The sequence below is a fragment of the Fistularia commersonii genome, chromosome 18 (assembly GCF_037954325.1).
Source record: "Fistularia commersonii isolate RoL2024-O1a breed Wild chromosome 18, RoL_Fcom_v1.0, whole genome shotgun sequence".
Classification (NCBI taxonomy): domain Eukaryota; kingdom Metazoa; phylum Chordata; class Actinopteri; order Syngnathiformes; family Fistulariidae; genus Fistularia; species Fistularia commersonii.
This window is the reverse complement of record NC_141301.1, coordinates 15,815,906-15,832,590: the sequence shown is the minus strand read 5'-3', so window position 1 is coordinate 15,832,590 and position 16,685 is coordinate 15,815,906. Positions and strand designations below refer to the sequence as shown.

General features: G+C 50.2%; 1 protein-coding gene across 5 annotated transcripts in view; it reads left to right on the top strand.

The window, feature by feature from the left end:
• lrfn1 (leucine rich repeat and fibronectin type III domain containing 1) overlaps nt 1-16,685 on the top strand; it is a 127,641-nt gene that overhangs the window by 108,366 nt on the left and 2,590 nt on the right. For all 5 annotated transcript variants that reach the window (XM_086164783.1, XM_086164786.1, XM_086164785.1 and 2 more), the window contains one exon: nt 13,835-15,230. In XM_086164783.1, the coding sequence (XP_086020909.1) occupies nt 13,855-15,230 (1,376 nt within the window). In that variant the 5' untranslated portion in view covers nt 13,835-13,854. The remainder of the gene's footprint in view (nt 1-13,834; nt 15,231-16,685) is intronic.

The following is a 16,685-nucleotide window of genomic DNA, read 5'->3' as shown; positions in this document are numbered from 1 at the left end:
TTTCCAGACAAAGATGCGTCCAGGAAAACACCCCACGCTCGCATTTTCCTCCGCGGCGTGATGTTTACACCGACAACCTTCTCAATGTCACATTCAGAAAGATTTGCGAGCGACCTTAGGCTTCGCCGGACGATCTGCCGACGCATCGGGACGGCTCTTTCGCCGATCGCATCTCGGGTTACTCGTCCGCCGTCCGGCTTCGCTCGCATATGCAGGAGAAGATCTTCAGCGGCGGAGTTGAGAGTGTGTTCTCTGAAAGCGGAAACGCCCTCGAAGGATCACACACACGAGCGCTGATGGCGACACACATCTCCTTGATTCAGACTCAAACCCGCTGTGAGAAGGAAAGCGCGGCGGGGGGGTTCTGGGCGCCAGATACGTAGAACTCAAATGGATTTTTTATTTTTTGTTCGTTTCCCCTCCTTCCCCGCGCACACACACTGCCGACAAGGAACCCGGCTTTGCAGATCGAGCCGCTACTGGGAACTGGGTTCCATCAACCTCAGATCCCAGAACCATTATAGCTCCCACTCCAGGGTCCTAACATCCCTCAGGAACTCATAGGTGCGTGGTGATTGGTGGGACTCATAAGCCCCGCCCACCACCAGATACTTCCTGTGGACTGCAGGGCGCCATTTTTAAAAGCGGTCAAATGGACAGAGGCAGTGACTAAGAGGTCCAAGCTCCTCTGTCTTTCTACGCCTCGAGGGGTTTCCAGCGCTCGCAGAGGAACATCTACATGGTGGATGAAGAAGTGCGGGTTCGCTAACAGCTAACGGGTTTCTTCACACGGTAAAGCAGTGCAGGGAGAAGATGAAAACACTCCAACCGTCTGACAGTCCACTTGTTATTCTATGAACGCTGTTGCAGCTTCACCTCCATGTGGTCCGTGTCCTCCTCCTCCTCCTCCTCCTCCTCCTCCTCCTCCTCCTCCTCTTCTTCTTCTTCTCTGGTTTGTTGTGGAGTGCGGAGCTTCAAGGTTCCCCCGGTGGAGGAGGCGACTTCCTGGAACCGAATTCCAACGGGACCGTCGTCACAGCCTTTCTGTCTGGAAGCGTCTGTAGTGACACATCGGCCGAACTCGGGGTTCGTGCTGACCGCGATCTGCCGCTGAGCCCCGGGGAGCAAGGACTTTAAATACACCGGGACCAGAGGAAACAGGAAACACACCTGCCTAAACTCCCCTCCTGGAGCCCAGGAGAAGCAGAGGAACACAGATGGAGAGTCACTCCTCGTCATCGGATGAGATTAGATTGGATGCCATTTATTGTCGTGACACAGATACAAGTCCAGGGCAATGAGATGCGGTTTAGCAGGGAACCAGAAGTGCAAAAGAAGCATCAGGTGAAGATAGAATAAATAAACGAACAGTATCCACATGGTGTTTTATGCCAGTAGTGAACACGTGATCAACAGATGGCGTGCGATGAATGTATCCTGCACATGGATGTGTGCGTTAGATGCGGCAGAGCGGGCGAGTCCAAAGTCCGGCCCGTGGGCCCGATGTGGCTCCTGTTCAAATTTGCGGCTTTAAAATTGACCGGCTAACACGCAAACTAAAACAATCCGACCGGGAATGAACGTGGAGAAAAATTGAAGCGACTGGAAGCTGTTTTAACGGCACAGCAGAGTTTTTTTTTTTTTGTTTTGTTTTTTTTTTTTACAAGAGACCGCGAATCAAATGAAAACGCCACAAAGGCAAGCGAGGAGAAAGCAACGCTGGTCGCCAAGCTCTGCAAACCTTTTACTGAGGGGGAATTAATTAAAGACTGAGTGATGAAAATGGTGGAGAACATTTGTCCTGGGAAGAAGCAAGAGTTTGCTCATGTTTCCCTCTGGTGTGAAGACGTCTCATCGGACATTAAGAGACAATTAAAGGCTGAAGGAACAGATCTGTGGAGGTTCTCAGTCAACCGGGTCACGGTGAGTTCTGGTCCAAATCTTCTTTTCTTGGCAGCTGGACTTGAGTTTCTCCTCTTGAAGAAGTTTCATCCCTCATCCCTGAGGCGTCTTCAGTTCTATGGGGAGTTTCCCAGTATAACTGTCAGGGTTTTGGGCAGGTGGAGATGATGGTGGCTCGTTGCGTAAGTGGAGGAGTTCATCTGCAGAAGCTCTTGTAAGGAGGTGGTTATGCTCATGGGGTGTCGTTTATTGGAACAGAAAAGCAAAAGTAAAGCTGAACAAAGAAGTGAAACCATCTGGATCCCATGAAGTCTGGCTCATGTGGACGTGACCAGGGGCTGCTTCTGGTGGTTCCTGTTGGTTCGGAGGTGCAGAAGGTCTCGGTTCGTGTTTGCAAATCCGTCTTGGCATTGATCCCAGTACAACAAACATTTGCGAAAGGTTGTGTCCGAGGCCCCTGACGGTCATATTAGGAAACTCCCCACAGAGGGATGAACTGTCTTCAAGTCCAGAAACGCAAGTCCAGTTGCAGAGACAAGAAGATTTCAACCAGAACTAGAGGAACAGATTGACTTTATTTCGTTTATTTCGGCACGTTTTCACCCCCTTAAATATGTCCCTCTTTGCAGAAGACGCCCCTGCTGTAGACTGAAGACAGGAACTACGTTCACGACAACATTTACAAGGAGGAATGTCATCTCGTACGGTTGAAACGGACAGTAAATAGCACATAAATGAAAACTGGCTAGGGTTACTGAGCTAGTGTGTCGGTGTGTGTCGGTGTGTGTCGGTGTGTGTCGGTGTGTGTCGGTGTGTGTGTGTGCGGGTCGGCCCGCGAGGACAGCGGACAGTTGTTGTGGATGATTGGAATAACCTCCATTAGTTTCTGCACAAAATAACAAGTGCATATTTAACATGCAGGGCAAATTAGAAGAAAGGAGGTCGTGACCCTGCTCTTCCTCTCCCGCCTGGACGGGGAGGTCGGCGCCGTCTCGTCCGATCGCGACATTTGGTCTTCAGGGAAGAACTTGTCTGGTAGAGTCCCGCGCACGAGCGTCCGTATGTCGGATCCTCCACGTCGTGTTCGGAGCGCAAACCTGCCGAGATATAAGTATCCGTAGAGACGTCGGAGGTTTGAGTTCACGCCGAGGCTGAGCTCCCTCGCCATCGCGGTACCGAAAGGACGTGCGAAGGGATACCGAGCGCAGAAAACGCACCCTTTAACAAATTCATAAAAGTATAATACGCGGTGTCTGGCTTCTTTCCTCTTTTTTTTTTTTTTTTTTTTTTTTGTTCGATAAATCTGGTTCCACGAAAACACTGTCCTTTGAGATTCTGTGAAGTAAAAAAGCTCACTTTGATCGCTCCGCCGTCGGCGTGATGACTTCAAATTGCTCGTCTGTCGGTTCTGAAAACCCAGAGATTTCAAAAACTCGACGTACAGAGAGGCGGCGGCGGCGGCGGCGGCGGCGGCGGCGGAGGACCTGGGAGATTAGCGTGTCACCGAAATAGTTTTCTGTCTATGGAGAAGTGTATTTACTCATCAGCGAGGTGTTGCCGCCTCGCCGAGGATCTCTGAGTGTTTGCGGTTTCTCGAAGCAGCAAACCGCAAAATAAGATCACTTAGAACTCGGCGTGGGTCACCCACACCGCCACAGAGAACAGGAACAAGACTAATCCATTATAAATTCTTCCCGCCCGAGCGTTAGGAAATAATCAGAGGCGCCGGATGCAAATTAATAATTGAACACGTGTGAAACAACAATGTGAGTCGGCCTCTGGTGACAAACCAGGAGAAGCGGCGCTGATTTGCACGGAGGTGAATTTGATGTTAATGTCTCGCTATTTGGACTCACGTGATGTTGATATAACATTTTAAAATTTTAACCACAGCAACAGCCAGGCAGTTATAATTATAGTCATAATATTCAGAATAATGTCAATAATCGTAATTGAATCTATTTAATAGAGTCATATCAAGAGCACTAATACTTCCTCTTCTTTTCCTGTCGGGGCCACAGCCAATCATCTGCAACCTTCTTGTCCACAGCCAATCATCTGCAACCTTCTTGTCCACAGCCAATCATCTGCAACCTTCTTGTCCACAGCCAACCATCTGCAACCTTCTTGTCCACAGACAACCATCTGCAACCTTCTTGTCCACAGCCAATCATCTGCAACCTTCTTGTCCACAGCCAACCATCTGCAACCTTCTTGTCCACAGCCAATCATCTGCAACCTTCTTGTCCACAGCCAATCATCTGCAACCTTCTTGTCCACAGCCAACCATCTGCAACCTTCTTGTCCACAGACAACCATCTGCAACCTTCTTGTCCACAGCCAATCATCTGCAACCTTCTTGTCCACAGCCAACCATCCGCAACCTTCTTGTCCACAGCCAATCATCTGCAACCTTCTTGTCCACAGCCAACCATCTGCAACCTTCTTGTCCACAGCCAACCATCTGCAACCTTCTTGTCCTCAGCCAACCATCTGCAACCTTCTTGTCCACAGCCAATCGTCTGCCTCCATCTAACTCTCTCCTCTCATGCCAGCCAACTTCTAGTCTTCTTCTCCTCCATCCATAAAGCTCCTCTCTGGTTTTCCTCCAGACCTCCTCCAACCTCAGCGTCCTTCTACCCAGATCTTCTCCACCCCTCCTCTGTCCACGTCCAAACCATCTCAGTGTGACTTTATCTCCAGAACATCTACTGTGCGCTGTTCCTCTGATGGCCTCCTTCCTGATCCTTCTCACTTCCAACGAGGAACCTCCACATCTCCATCTCTGCCTCCAGTCTTCTTCTCCGTGTCTCCAAAGCAGACACCATGGCTGCTCCCACCTCCGTCTCCTCCACCTTCTCCTCCTCGTCCTTCAGGCTGGTGCACCATCTTGCTCGCACATGTTCCTCCAACTCTTCTCCAACCTCTCCGTCGCTCTAGACTTGAACATCTCCGCCTTCTTCATCTCCGCTCCCTGCAGCCTCACTGTTCCTCACCATGTCAAGTCCTTCTGTGGCTGACCTCCATCCTTCTCCCTTCCGGTGAACACCTCCACCTCCACCTCCACCCTTCCACATCCCCCCTCTTTATTCCACATCCTTGTAAAGATGAGAAGATGCATCAGTGTTCTTTTTTTCCTTTGGTCTTTTCCCTTCAGGGTCTCCACAGTGAATCCACCTTCTCCATCCAACCCTCTTCTCTGGATCCTCCTCTCTCACACCAACTACCTTTATATCTTCTCTCACGACGTCCATCCATCTTCTCTCTGGTTCCTCCTCTTGAGCTCCTCTTCCAGCTTCCACCTACCAACATCTTCACTCTCCCTCCTGTGTCCATGACCCAACCATCTCAGTCTGACTTCTGTGACCTTCTCCCCAAAACATCTACCATTCCTGATCCGTCCCCAGAGGGACCTCCAGCTCTGCCTCCTGGCTTTTGGTCTTTGTCAGTGTTTCTTGAAGATGCATGGTAGAACAGGGAAGTCCAGCGTATCCTCACTTTTTGCGTGAGTTACGTTCCTGCGTGATCATTTTCTTGGTATTTCCAGATATATTAACCCTCAACAAACCTCTCCACCCTTGACCAACCTTCCAGCGCGTTACTGCAACTTTTTTTTCTTCCTAAACATCTAAGTTCTAAGCAGTTGCCGCCTCTGATTTTTCTCCAGGTTGAAACTGTGGATCGAGTTACGAAAGTGGGCCGACCGAACCGTATCGTCGTCGCAATCTTGCGACGCATTTTGCGTCGTAAGTCGCGTCGTCGTGCGTCGTCAGGGTTCGTGTCGGAGAAGCCGTCTCCTCCAAGAATGCGTGCCGGGAAAGGAAATCTAATTTTTTATCTATTTTATAGAATTAATTTAGATTTAATCTAACTTCTATTTACCGTTTTCAAACGCTGCCAAAAAAAAAAAAAAACGCTAAAGAACGATAAACCGCGAGAAATGAATTGCAAAAAAGATCTGCAAAGTGGGCGCGAGGGCGTCCGCCGTACACCAGAGTGGACGTAAAATACCAATTCAGAACTTCCAAAAGGGCGACCTGAGCCTGCAGATCCCTTCATACTTCCATTCAAACGCAAATCCGTCGTCCAGAACCTCCGCGGCGTGAAAGGTGGACCCATTGATTAGGACTTCTTCCCAGCAGGACTTCTGCGCCGCCGCATTAATCATTGATCGTGTGACCTCGGCAGGTTTCACTCAAACACTACGTTTATGGAGATCTCATCAACGCCGAAGCTTTGCACCTCACCTGGAGAAGGTGAGCAAGGACGCACGTGATGGAGGAACACGTGGATGTTCACCATCGTTTCAGCAAAAGTTCTGGATTTTTTTATTTCCCTGGACTCCGTGTTTGAAGGGTGCTTCTTTATTGTGAATATTGTGGAGCATCGGCCAGGAGGACAGGAGAAGATGGAGAGGATGGAGGTGGGAGCAGCCATGGTGTCTGCTTGGAGACACTGAGGAGGAGACATCTGACAGGAAGCACGGGTGAAGATGTGGAGGAACACCGGTGGGGCGTAGAGGAGATAAAGAAGGTGGAGAAGTTAGAGTACTGAGATGAAGTGGAGGAACATATAGGATGGAGAGAAGAGTCAGCATGAAGGACAGGAAAGGTGGAGGTGGGAGGAGCCATGAAGACAGGAAGCAGCTGAGATGGAGATGTGGAGGTTCCACTTTGGGAGCGAGGAGGTTGGAGAGAGTGACGCCACATGGCAGATGTTCTGGAGATAAAGTCACACTGAGATGGTTTGGATGCAGACAGAGGAGGGATGGAGAAGATCTGGGTAGAATCTGTGATGGAGGGAGAGAAGACGGGAAGTTAGCTGTCGTGACGGGATGAGAAGGTCGGAAGGAGGCGGCCGATTGGCCGTAGCTCCTGAAGTGAGCGGCCCAGAGAAGAAGACGAGGAAGACGACTGGAATAGAGAGCAGCTTGTGAACGTGTCCTCCACAGGATTCTTCTAAACAAGGATTCCACTGAATAATATTTTGGAGAATCCAGAGTCCTCATTAAGATTCCCTCGGTGTCTGTCGGTGCACCTCAGCAGAAGAAGAAGAAGAAGCCCAAAAAACTACTCGCCGTGGAGTTCCATCACAGGACCCTTTGACGCCCTCAGAAACAGGACGTGAAGTTTCCGGTAAAATCGTCCCGGTGACATTTTTCGGTTTGCGACGAGCCGTGGATCCATGTTCTCCTTCCCGCACGTGCACGGATTCCTTGCGTCCACCAACTGTTGTGACCCAGACGAGCGGAGAAGGTTCGGCGAGCCGTCCCCGAACGCGTCGTCCGCTCACAATGTTTTCACGGAAACACAGACGTGCACATTTTGTCGTCCATATTTTCCAGCGTGTCCTTGCGTGGGCGGCCGTAGGCGGCACGGCCTCTCCGGGCTTTGCAGAATTAAGGACATGTAAATTTATTGACAGCCACCTGCTACTTTTAATGGAATAGAAAGGTGTTTTTGTGTCTAAATATATGCAATGTAAAATTTGAAAAGCACACAAGAACATCACTAAGACGGGCTTTAGAGCAAACCGAGCCATGAGGGGTTTTATGAGTCTCTGCTGGTGGAGCAGAGGTTACAGCAGCAGAAGGTCTTCCGGTGTGGAGTCTCCAGGTTCTCCACGGGCTCCTCCGGGTTCTCCGGGTTCCTCCCACACATGCAGTGGAGACCCAGCCTTGTCCAGGCGTTTGAAGAAGAAGGTGAACGGATTTGTCTCTCCATATGTGACCCTGTGATGTAAAGGTCCAGGGTGACCCCGCCTCTCGCCAGTCACAGCTGGGATAGGCTCCGCCCCTCTATTGTCTTATTGTATATATATTTTATATTTCTCTTTCTTTTGATAAAATTTCACATTTAATATCTATCCACTACACCGCAGGTTTATATATGTGTTTTTTATATATTTACTATTTCAATTATTTTTTTATGTAAAATAAGCATTTTCTAAGGTGGCGACCGACCAGACTCTGGTGGTCTGTATCCTGGGCTCTGATTGGCTGATGGACTGTATCATCATCACCCCAATGGGCGATGGCTGCTCGTAGTGTAACTCTGCGGTGCTGTGTTTGTGTGAGTTATATAGGAAATATATATTCCTATTGATATATCTCTATATAGGAAGTGTTTATAAGAGTGTGGGAGAGTCATAAAGCTTTAAAATATAAATCATAAAATGAAGATATGGTCGCTTCTTTGCGGATATTTGTTGCTGTTATCGCTGTTGGTTTGGACCTAAACAAAGGAGTGTTCATGTCCAAACCATCTCAGTCGTCGCTTTGTCTCGGTCATACATGTCCTGCACCCCCGTGACAACTATTCTTTTCCTTTGGAAAACTCACAACTCACTTCATACCTTCTTTCGCTACGTCCATCAATCTTCTCTCTGGTCTTCCTCTAGACCTCCAATTCCATCATCAGTCTACCAGTATATTCACTACCCCTCCTCTTTCCATCACTCACCCATCTCTGACCTTCTCTCCAAAACATCTACCATGTGCCATTCCTCTGATGGACTCATTCCCGATTCTCTCCTCAGAACACACTACCCCTGACTCTTTTCTCCACCTGCTCCAACCTGCTTGCACTCATTTCTTCAACTCCTTTCTAGACTTTCCATTGCTCTGAACTTCTTCTCCTTCTTCTTCTTTCGGCTTTTCCCTTAAGGAGTCTCCACGGCGAATCTACTTTCTCCATCTAACCCTATTCTCTGGATCCTCCTCTCTCACACCAACTGTCTTCATATCCTCTCTCACTACGTCCATAAATCTTCTCTTTGGTCTTCCTCCAGACCTCTTGCCTGGCAGCTCCGATTCCAGCATCCGTCTACCAATATATTCACTATCCCTCCTCTGTCCATGACCCAACCATCTCAGCCTGGCTTCTCTGACCTTCTCTCCAAAACATCTACTGTTCCTCTGAATGACTCATTCCTGATCCTCTCCATCCTGGTCGCTCCCAAAGACAACCTGAGCATCTTCATCTCTGCAACCTCCAGCTCTTCCTCCTGTCTTGCTCATTGTCAGTGTTTGTAGATCATCTCACCACCGTCTCCTCCACCTTTCCGTTCCTTCTGGCTGATGTTCCTCCATCTCTTCATACCCCTGACACTTTTCTCCACCCATTGCAACCCATTTCTTCACCTCTTTTCCACGCTCTCCTTCACTCTGGACTGTTGACCCTGAGTTCTTGAAATCCTCCACCTTCTTGATGTCCGCTCCCTCTCGTTCATATATTCCATCTTGCTACCTTCATTCCTCTCCTTTCCAGAGCATACCTCCACCTTCCTAGATGCTCCTCAAACTGTTCCCTGCTCTCACCACAGATCACAATGTCAGCAAACATATATGTCTATATATATATATATATATGTTACGTTTAAGAGAAAACGGACATCTCCCCAGTGTGGGTCGAACAAAGGAATATTCTATTATCCTCTCTTCTATTTTAATAACCCGTGTGAAGAAGAGGAGGGGGTTGTGACTGACCAGGTGGGAAAATATCTATAATTCATGCTGAAGCATCAGAAGATGGAGAATTCAATGGGGACGCTTGTTTTCATCTTTCAGGATGAGGAGACAATGTCTATCCAACCTGTGTAGCTCCCGCTCGCCGCGAAAGGTCAGCTCCCCGTTATGTCACGTCTTCCACTGGCAGGAAATCTACTTTTTCACACGGCTGATCTGATGCTTCAGAGGCTTTTTGTGGCGTGGAGGAAGAAGAGGAGGAGGAGGAGGAGGTATGCTAGCGGAAGGATGGACGGGCTTCGTCCATCTCTGCTCGGAGTCTGCGGACTCTGAGCTGCATGCTAATGCCGGCCAGTGTTTGAGTGACATTTGACCATAATGATAAAAAAAAAAAGAAGAAGTAGAAGAAAGGAGGAGAAACTTCATTTGTTGGCCGTTTTAAAAAAAAGCCGTGGAGATTTCAGACGAGGACAGAAGGACGGTGAAAGGAGAAGTCGGACGTCCACCGGGAATTCACGCCGCCCGTTAACATTTCCGTTACTGTGTCAGATGTTTAGCGGTGACCGAAGAGGACGGAGGAGGTCATTCCTCCGAAACATCTCCGCTCCATTGTGGAGAGAATCAAACCGTGGGAGGTTCCCCTGGATCCGTCGCCCTCTCGTTCACACGCTCTGACGATGCAGGGTTTCCGCTGAGCCTCCTGCAGGTTTGTTCTGACGGAGGAACCCGGAGAACCTTGAGGAACCCCACGTAGACACGGGTAGAACATGAGACTCCACACAGGAAGATCCTCCCGTGGGAATCCGAGCAGGGACCTTCTGGCTGCATCTCCGTGCCGCCCATCATAAAGAATCCATCACACTGACGTAAGAAGACAAGACGTGTCCTCCCTCTGAGGTCTGCTCTTCGGGTTTTCTTCTCAAGGCTTCATTGAAACGATGGGAAGATCAACCGCCGAGCGGCGGAGATCATCGGGCGCTCGACGGCGCCGACGCCGGGAGACGATGCTAAATTTAGAGGACGTCGGCGGCGGGCGGGCGAACGTCAGGCTCGCTCGGGGCTCGGAGGTGCCAACCAGCATGAAGCTCGCCGGCTCTGATGGCAAGGCTGCTTCTGCACCGAACGTCACCTGCTTTGCATCCAGAACATTGTTTACCTAAACCCTCTGTTAGCAAATCATCACTTATTTACCCGTAACTTTCAGGCAGGCTTTTTCCATACCTTACACCTGTGTGTGTGTGTGTGTGTGTGTGTGTGTGTGTGTGTGCATATGAATAAAGTAGCCATCCTTCACGTAAAGTGATACCTCTGCCCTTTTCCTCTCCTTAACTCACAGATTCGTACGTCTGCTCACGTACCTGCATTCCTACTGTCGCGGCGACTCGCCGTCACCTCCGGTCCGGCTCTGAAGACCTGCGTTCCACGGCGGTGTTGCCGTAGCAACAAAGCCTCCCATTCCCTGAAATACTCGCAGATCAATGGAGTATCCCAGAGCGTGCGTTCAGTCTCAGGCGGTCGGCGATGGTTTAAACGCCGCTCCATCAAGTCCAAGCTACCTTCGCATTTTGCAAAATCCCCTTCTGGTGGAGAAGAATTAGTTAATTTGAAGATAAAGATGTTTTCCTTAATAAATGCGCCTTCCCAGGGGACCCGAGATGCGCCCGCCGCGTGGGGCGGCGCAGAGGAAAGCGGCGGATGGCAATTTGAAAACAAATGAGTTGCCGTTTCGCCGACCCGCTCTCATGTTGCACACAGTGAAAGAAATATCGCCGCAGTTTCAAACGGCGTGACGTATTTTCTTACATTTGCATGATGGCGGCGGCGGCGGCGGCGGCGAGGAGGAGGAGGAGGATGCGAGTGTTAACATGAGTGAAGAAGAAACCGGTGTGTCTCCTGAACGATCTCCTGCATCCTGGTGAAATGTATTTAGAGGTAGAAGTAATACAGCTGCTGGCGTTGAGTGAATTTGAAAACTATCTCACTGATGTGCAGGATGTGCTGCTGACGGTGCAGCCGTATGTGTGTGTGTGTGTGTGTGTGTGTTGATTTGGATTGGGTTTATAGGATGCATCGCGTGGAGAGGGGCCCTCACAGGGGTAGAAGTGCAGCGGCGTGTGTGTGTGTGCACCAGGAATAGTGCATTAGAGCGAAACGGAAAGGCAACTGAGAATTTTCCCCGCCGCCTCGCAAATGTAACACAGGTTGATGTGAAACGACAGCGATGCACTCGCGGATTCGCTCCTCTCTCACCGCGTTGAACATACATAGCCAGTTAAGACGAATCGGGCTCGGGCTAATACTCGGATGAGCGGGGAATCTGCGCCCGCCGCCCAAGAATGTGAACGGATTCCAGACCGACGCGTCGAGAAACGGAGCGCCGGCGTGTGGCATTTTGAAAATCCGCTGAATTTCCCCACGGGCGTTTTCAATCACGTGTGATTTGAGGCCATTTCCCTTCGTGTTCGGTGATTTTGCTTTGGGCACAATGGGAGACTACACCAATCTGCGGTCGAGCATGTCACTGCCGCCCCGACACACGGGGCAGGGAAAAGAGGACTTACGGAAATGGGAAGTGACATTTTGGAAAAGCATAAGAAAAAAAGAAAATACAGTGCTTAAAACCCACAGCCGGCACTTGCTGTGTTCATCGTCGTGATGGTATTGGACCTTTAAAAAGAAAGACAGCTTTGCTTTCTAATGACCTATTAGCTTTGACAGGTGTCGTGCTTGTTAGACCGGAACGGACGGGTGTCACTCCGTGTTACAGTTTTCTAAACCTATGCAGGCTTTTAACAGCCGCTTTTATCAGCAGCGGACGACGTCCGGGACGGACGCAGGCGTTGAAGCTCCCGTGTCGGATCGTGGTCTTCCCCGCATCTCTTTTTTCTCGAGGAGTGGGACTTCATTTCAAAAAAAATCAAATGGAGACAACGGATTAATCGAGAGTTAACTGCATTTTAATCGCGTGTCATTTTTAGGCAAAACAAAGAGGATATTTACATTTGTTTGAGCTCGAACGTCTTCACCTCCTCCCACCAGTCTTATAGAAGACCTCCAGATGGGTGCAGTGTCTCTTCATCTTGACCCGTTGTTCTTCCCCTCCACCCCCGTTGGGCTGCCGGGTTTGTTTCGTTTGAAATTGTCTCCCTGCAAGTTCATTTGTAATTCTCATCAGCTGACCTGCGCCACCTCCTGCAGGCCCTGATCTTCCACGGCGGAGAAGATGGTGGTCTACGGTGCACGGAGATCCATCTCCAGCGAAGCGGTCCGGCTGTCCAACGTGGGCGGACTCGGATTTTTGCTTCTGGAGTTGAACCCTAACATGTGGTCGAGCGTCACGCGAAGCAAAATTAGCATTGTTGGCCTGCGTGCTCGCGGAGGGCTAACGTTATCGACACACGTGCTCCAGCGAAGCTAACATTGCCGATCGGTTTGCGTGCTCGTACGAAGCTAACACTAAAGACTAGCGTGCTAGCTAGCATTAGCAAGCTGTGTGTTCATGCAAAGCTGCCATGACCCGCAGGCTCGTGCAAAGCTAAAATTAGCCGCTTCGGGGTCGCGCAAAGGTAACGTTATCAACCTGAGCGCTTGTGCGAGGCTAACATTACCGACCTGCATGCTAGCTCCAACGTCTTTGGCACTGAGGTGGAGACGGAGAGAGGATGTGGTCCTGTGAAAAGCAAACTCCCTAATACGTCGAGCAGCCAGAACATTATTCTTGTTTCTACTTCCACCCGCAGGTTTGAGATGCTCTCAGCGCTGCAAAATTATTAGTACAAATAAAATGGATTTATTTTCTTAGCTCGTTTTTCTGTCTTAGCATTTTTTCTGTCACTAATTATTGACACCCAGGCGTTAAGTCCAAGCGCCGCTTTTTAAAATCCGTATCGGGGCATCTTGAAAACCCGATGGCGGTCCCGCATTATCCTCATGTTCCTATCTTCGGTTTTTGTAGCTTCCATTTGCATGACGGCTTCTCCCTCTAATTCCTTTTTTTCCGGGAACCCGCAAAAGCGGCGAGGAGGCTGAAAAGGTCACGGGCGTCCCGGAGCGCTGTTGACAACTTCCATTTTCGGGCCCTAAATTCTCCTCCCTGATGTGGATTTCAGCGGAAGGAGAATTTAATCTGCGGTTCCGTCGTCCGTGATGGAAACGCATACGGTGTTACCTGATACAGAAAACGTGTCCTGTGATCATTCATGAGATTATACAGCTGAGAGGAGATGCAGCCTGGTGGCACAAAAACATCCTGTTATTTCCATTACATGGCTAAAGAGTCGACGCGCTCCCGGTAATGCCTCTGCAGCCTTTTCATCCTCCGCCGCGCCATTATTTCCGGAAAAAAAAAAAAAACAGGTTTTATTTTCCCGAGCCTTCGTCGGAGTCACGGCGCCGCTCGCCCGTTTCCGAGATCCGAAGTCTTCATCCTCCGGTGTTGTTTTTCCTCTCTGTTTCCGGCGTTGGCAGGACCGGGAGCGCGATCGACGATGGAGCGGCTGGTTCTGTGCGCGCTGCTGTGCGCGGCGGTGGCGGAGGGCTACAGCTGCCCGGGACGCTGCATCTGCCAGCACCTTTCCCCGACCCTGACCCTCCTCTGCGCCAAGACCGGCCTGCTGTTCGTGCCGCCGACCATCGACCGCAAGACGGTGGAGCTGCGTCTGACGGACAACTTCATCACCATCATCCGCAGGAAAGACTTTTTCAACATGACCAGCTTGGTCCACCTCACCTTGTCGCGCAACACCATCAGCCAGATCACGCCCCACGCCTTCCTGGGGCTGCGCGCCCTCCGCGCCCTCCACATGGACGGCAACAGACTCAGCATGATAAAGAGCGACCACTTCAAGGGCCTGCAGAACTTGCGGCACCTCATCCTGGGAAACAACCAGATCCACCAGGTGGCCCCTACCTCCTTCGACGAATTCGTTTCCACCATCGAGGACTTGGACCTCTCCAATAACAACCTGCGCAGCCTGCCGTGGGAGGCCATCGCCAGGATGACCAACATCAACACCCTCACCCTGGACCACAACTTGATCGACCACATCGGCGCCGGGACGTTCACGCTGCTCACCAAGCTGGTCCGCCTGGACATGACCTCCAACAGGCTGCAGAAGCTGCCGCCGGACAGCCTGTTCCAGCACGCCCAGGTGCTGTCCGACGCCAAGGGGTCCAAGTCCTCCACCTTGGCGGTGAGCTTCGGCGGGAACCCGCTGCACTGCAACTGCGAGTTGCTGTGGCTGCGCAGGCTGACCAGAGAGGACGACCTGGAGACGTGCGCCTCGCCGGAGCACCTCATGGACAAGTACTTCTGGTCCATCCAGGAGGAGGAGTTCATCTGCGAGCCGCCGCTGATCACCAAATACCTCGCCACCAAGCCTTACGTCATGGAGGGGCAGGGCGTGACTCTGAAATGCAAAGCCGTGGGCGACCCCGACCCCGAGATCCACTGGCGGTCGCCGGACGGAAAGCTGGTGAACAACAACACCCGCACCGTTCTGTACGACAACGGCACGCTGGATATTCTCATCACCACTCTGAAGGACAGCGGGGCGTTCAGCTGCGTGGCGTCCAACGCCGCCGGCATCGCCACGGCAGCCGTCGAGATCAACATGATCCCCTTACCCTTGTTTGTTAACAACACGGGCCACATGCGCGAAGACCCCGGCCTCTCGGACATCACCACCTCCTCCAGGTCGGCCAACGACACCAAGGGCTACGACAAGCAGGACAGGAAGGTCGTGGTCGCCGAGCTGACCTCGTCCTCCGCCGTGATCCGCTGGCCGTCCGAGCGGCACATCCCGGGCATCAGGATGTACCAGATTCAGTACAACAGCACGGCGGACGATACTTTGGTGTACAGGTGAGCCGCGGAAGGACGGACGGACGGACGCGCGGATGGATGACAGGCGGGCGGGGGTCGTAGAGCGAACGCGGGGGAGTCGGAAACACCTGGACGCCGCATCTGCCGCGTGACACGACGCGACACCGGCGGACTCCGGAGAGGGAAAGCGTCTCGAAATCCATACGTGGATTTTAGCGGGAGATGCCACCGGAAGATCTGAGCTCATTAATGTTCCGGTAAACAGTTGTCAACGCGCGACATCCGAGCCGGTCGTCGAGATCCCGACTCGGGCCCGTCGGCGTCGATTAAACATGATTCAATTAAAAGCAACAATCTCGCCGCGCGTGGCGCTCGGTGTCGTTAGCAAACGTCTGGCTTAATTGCCTGCAAAACGGAAAGATTCATTAAGGGACATTCGTCTAGCGACGGGCCAGAGTCCATGCAGATGCTTTCTAGGTGAAGTGAGCAAAACACTCAGGTTAAAAAGAAAATGACATGTTTACTACTTCTTATTTATTTCCCAATCTTCTAATACCGCAATCTTCAGACTCTTGAGCGCATCTGAACAGAAGCTGCACCGACTTAAAATAACAAAATAGATATTTGTGTGCATATATGGGCCACACCTGTCTGTAAGCCGCAGGTGTAACCTGAGATATTTACACAATTGTTTTTTTCTTTACCTTTTAACTAAAAACATACGGGTAACATCCACAAATATGTACAGGAAATGTAGAATAACAATATAATAAATAACACAAGGAAAAGTCCATCCATCCATCCATTTCTATCTATGGCTTTGTCCTACGCCAGCTGATCGCCATCTGAGATAAGATGAGATAAGATAAGATAAGATAAGATAAGATAAGATGAGATAAGATGAGATGAGATGAGATGAGATGAGATAAGATAAGATAGTACTAAATTTATCCCCATAGCGGAAATTTGTTGTCATAGCAGTGCAACAATAACCATATTAACTAATATAAATATAACGTAGAAAAGACATATAAAGAGAAGAAACATGTGACAATAACAACAGTAAGGATGATGAAAAACATGAATGGAGTGACGAAAAACAAGGATAAAAACAAATAGATAACACAATTAAGATCCGTGAGTGAGACGGTGAGGTAAAACCTAAAACCGGCTAAAAACCGTTAAAGTCGTCTTCTTCCGTGTCGGAATTGAACGCCCTCAGAATTTCACGCTCATTTCATCGGTCCGATGTGACGAGGCGAAATGTTTTGGCGGCGTGAAGCTCGTTAGCCCAAATAAAATCCCTAAATTAGCCACGTCGTTGTTTAAAGCTTATAGTGAAATGACAGGACTTGTCAGAGGTTTTTACATTTATTGTGTCGCGTCGATTGCGATCGTCTCTAAAAGTATGTCGGTGTAGCTTATAAATCCTTATAAATCCAACAGATTTATTTGGGGTTCCTGGCCCCTAAATATTCTTCACCTGAGACATTT